The sequence below is a fragment of the Electrophorus electricus genome, chromosome 1 (genome assembly GCF_041902795.1).
Source record: "Electrophorus electricus isolate QZ-2024a chromosome 1, ASM4190279v1, whole genome shotgun sequence".
NCBI classification, from domain to species: Eukaryota; Metazoa; Chordata; class Actinopteri; order Gymnotiformes; family Gymnotidae; genus Electrophorus; species Electrophorus electricus.
In genome coordinates this window covers 20,229,230-20,233,720 of record NC_137497.1, presented here as the reverse complement: position 1 = coordinate 20,233,720, position 4,491 = coordinate 20,229,230, and the positions used below count along the sequence as shown (strand labels likewise).

General features: G+C 42.0%; 1 protein-coding gene across 1 annotated transcript in view; it reads right to left on the bottom strand.

Annotated features, from left to right (window-relative positions):
* LOC113569395 (uncharacterized) overlaps positions 1 to 4,146 on the bottom strand; it is a 37,099-nt gene extending 32,953 nt beyond the window's left edge. The window contains exons 1-3 of the mRNA XM_081722184.1: positions 4,000 to 4,146; positions 2,509 to 2,796; positions 1,963 to 2,253 (exon numbers count right to left, since the gene is read on the bottom strand). Coding sequence (XP_081578310.1) covers positions 1,963 to 2,253; positions 2,509 to 2,796; positions 4,000 to 4,060 — 640 coding nt within the window. The 5' untranslated portion in view covers positions 4,061 to 4,146. The remainder of the gene's footprint in view (positions 1 to 1,962; positions 2,254 to 2,508; positions 2,797 to 3,999) is intronic.
* Between the last annotated feature and the right edge of the window lie 345 nt (positions 4,147 to 4,491).

Sequence of the window (4,491 nt, the reverse complement as noted above, 5' to 3'; positions counted from 1 at the left end):
GAGCAGCACCCATAGCTGGACATATACACACATACGTAGAGCACCACCCATAGCTGGACATATACACACATACGTAGAGCAGCACCCATAGCTGGACATATACACACATACGTAGAGCACCACCCATAGCTGGACAGTCACACACAGAGAGCAGCACCCATAGTTGGACATATACACACACAGGCAGAGCAGCACCCATAGCTGGACATATACACACATACGTAGAGCACCACCCATAGCTGGACATATACACACATACGTAGAGCACCACCCATAGCTGGACATACACACACACACACACAGAGCACCATCCATAGCTGGACATATACACACACACACACAGAGCACCATCCATAGCTGGACATACACACACACACGTAGAGCACCACCCATAGCTGGACATATACACACACCCAGAGCACCACCCATAGCTGGACATACACACACATACGTAGAGCAGCACCCATAGCTGGACATATACACACATACGTAGAGCAGCACCCATAGCTGGACATATACACACACGCAGAGCACCACCCATAGCTGGACATATACACACACACACAGAGCACCATCCATAGCTGAACATATACACACACACAAAGCACCAACCATAGCTGGACATATACACACACACAGAGCATCAACCATAGCTGGACATATACAAACACACAGAGCACCACCCATAGCTGGACATATACACACACACACACACACAGAGCACCAACCATAGCTGGACACACTCAAATCACTCACAGACAGATGAGAAGCAGCAGCCAATTTACACACAGTGTTCTCTCTATTAGAAACTACAGGAGAACCAGGTGTAGGAGAAGGGGAGGAGGTTAAGACAAGACCAGGACAGAGCACCAACTATCACTGAACATACACACACACGCACACACATCTATCTTTATCTATATTCATGCACAACTCACATTGATACAGGACAGTTTGAGTATCCAATCATCCTAACCTCCATGTTTTTGGGAGGATTCCAGAGGAAACCTACGCAGATACAGGGAGAACATGGAAACTCCACCCAGATAGGGACTCGACCCCCACACAGACACAAGAACACCACGGAAACTCCACCCAGATAGGGACTCGAAGGCTGAGAGGCAAACATGCCAACCACCAAGCCCTTCTGTCCAAACAACCAACTGTCCCAAATGAACACAAACAAAATTAAGTACAATAACCCTCCCTACTCCCAAAAACTAATAAACAGAAGTAAAGAACTGAGCAAATAAAAAAGGTGTCAAACTCCAAACTTCCCAACTACGATTCACGCAGGACTACTACAATACACTATACACAGAATAATATTTACAACAGTGAACACGTCCAGAAAAAGGGGAAGCAGAGGCCCAAAACCACAACAATCATCAAACACTCACTGAACAAACAACCAGCTTCAGCAACAGTGAAGATGTATCTCTGTCTGTCGCTTCTTCCCAGTCTTCCCCTTATATTCCCCTTATGCGCTGGGTAGAATGAGGCAGCCAATCAAGACAACACCGCAGCCGAGAACAATTCCAGCACAGGACAGAAGACTTGATCAAGTGGAGGAGGAGCATCAAGAAGGGGACGTAAACAAACACAAATTTTTCCCACTCTATCACTCTTTTGTTTTGGTATCAGCAAGCAAGCATCACACCAAGTGGTGTAAAACATCAGTGGCTGGATTCAAGCATGTCCATCCACCTCAAAGAGTCCAGTGAAAATCAACCAGGTCCACATGCTCTATTGGGGATATACTTTGATAAACAGGACCTCAACTAAGACCAAGACCTCAAACTATGACACTCAGTTCACGCTGTTTACATGATCCCAGCATTCATAGTCTAACTAATACGGAACCACGGATGTGCATGTAAACATAATTACTGATACTACGCACACCCCCCTCCCCAACAAAAAGTAACTAGGCAACATTAAAATCACAGTAACCATACTTACCTTCCACAGTAACTGTGTATGTCTGTATAATCTCTTCATGCTTAGTGTCTCTGATGATGTAAACTCCACTATCAGATGGTGTGGTTCCTTGCAGCTCCACAGCAGAGATAAGCAACACTCTCTGAGTGTATTCAGGTTTACACTTCAGTGAGTGTCCAGCCACTGTACAGATCTGTCCACTAGAGGGAGCAGCTGCACCTGTGCTGTTATAAATCACTTCCACTGACTCTGATATGAGCAAATCCAGCACCAGAGGTTCACCAGGCTTAATCTGAACTGAAGAATTACAGGCTTTGGAAAAAACAATTAGAAACTTCAATGTAATATACAACTGATTTGACTATGTAACCTCAGAACGGCAAATCTGATATAAACATTTAAACGTTACATACAAGCTCCTTCTGTTTTTCCCCACATATCTGATATTTGAAGTTTACAATTCTATGTTCTACTTAGAACATACTCTAAATTCTACTTAAAGTTCTCTCTGTCTACATAAATAATGGTTTAGTAACAATAACTAGGTAATCCATTGAGGACACTTACCCTCTATCTGTAGACTCACATCACAGAGCTCTTGACCTTTACAGGCGCAGGTGTACAAGGACCTCTTAGTGTAATCAGCATCAGTGATGGTGAGGGAGAGATCTCCCTTCAGGTACTGATCATGGGACATGTGAAATCCCTCCTCTGACTGGCAGGATGTCTGGTTACACTGAGCCAGTACGTCATGTGGTTTATGATATAAAGTCCATGTGACCAGACCAGAACATGTCTGAGTGCAGGGGAGAGTAGCATCATCATGAAGATTCACCTTTACTGAAGGAAAAGAACCTGAAAGACACATTAAGAAAAGAGAGTATAAAATGTTACAGTGGTGCTTTAAAGTTTAGGAACTCTTTAGAAGTTTCTATATTTCTACATATATATGAACTAAAACTTCATCAGATTGTCAAAAAGGTCCTGAAAGTAGATAAAGAGAAACAAATCAAACAAATGAAACAAAATAATACTGTCATTTATTTATAGAGGAAAATGTTTCATATCAAGGCAATAAATATCAACTTGTAAACAATATTTATTATTTAGAATGTTATTTATTTTATCTGTCATATCCATGCATGATACAGCGCAAGTATCTATATATAATATATAATTATACATATATAAAATACATCCCACACTAAATAATCCCCTACACAACTGAACCACAGTGGCTTTTAATGAAAAAATATCAGATTGGTATTTACATCAGGCGACAATCAAATGCAAGACATCAGTATCAGATCAGTAGAGAAAAACTGGTATCATGCTCTCTCTATAAATACAGTAAAACTAAAAATAATCAACCATTCACTCAGACTACTTAAATATTCTTGGTTACTCAAATATGCATTTCTATGTAAGAGCAGAACTGACTGATACTGCTCATTCGTACGACTGCAGGGACATCTGTGCCTTCTATGTCTGTGTCTACATGACCATTCTGGTGAGCTTTTAATTAAATGGTTCTGAAATGCAAGTCTATTAGCAAAGTGACAGGAAATCTGTCCAATGAAATTGATTAATTTTGTCACTCTGGGGGCGGGCCATTAGCAACCTATCCCTTCTCAGTGTTCTGAAAAAAAGGTTATGACATTATTAGTAAAGGATCACTGTGTTCATGCTACCTTAGCCAGCTGACTATGAATGGGGTCTATGAGTGAGACAGACACTGTAGTTATACAGTAGGTACAAGGAGCCACATATCCACAGTGAGTTATACAGTACAGTTCTCATGAATAGCAGCAATGCAGTAAACAAGTTTACTATCCATTTTAATGTTATAAAAATGGATGGCATCGTTTACGCTGTGCAGCGCAAAATGAATTATTAAAAACAACCGTCAGAATTTATTACTTAATTTAATAATAATTTTATTAAATATAAAGAAGATTAAATAAAGATAAAGGTCAAGCAGGTACAATAGTCTGGTTAACACACCAAAGTCATGGATGAAATTCTGATGACCTGAGAGAACCTGTTCTGTCCACTTACCAGCTATGACTGTCCGCAGCTGTAACAGCAGAACACAGTGACACCTGCTGCAGGACAGCATGACTGAGGAGACAAAAGAGAACCCAGTGAGTACTGTACAGAGGAGACAGGAGAACCCAGTCAGTACTGTACAGAGGAGACAGGAGGACCCAGTCAGTACTGTACAGAGGAGACAGGAGAACCCAGTCAGTACTGTACAGAGGAGACAGGAGGACCCAGTCAGTACTGTACAGAGGAGACAGGAGAACCCAGTCAGTACTATACAGAGGAGACAGGAGAACCCAGTCAGTACTGTAGAGAGGGGACAGGAGGACCCAGTCAGTACTGTACAGAGGGGACAGGAGAACCCAGTCAGTACTGTACAGAGGAGACAGGAGGACCCAGTCAGTACTGTACAGAGGAGACAGGACAACCCCAGTCAGTACTGTACAGGTAGGAGCAGAGTGATCACTATTAGGAAAAATGTCACTTATTTACAGTACCCTGATTACA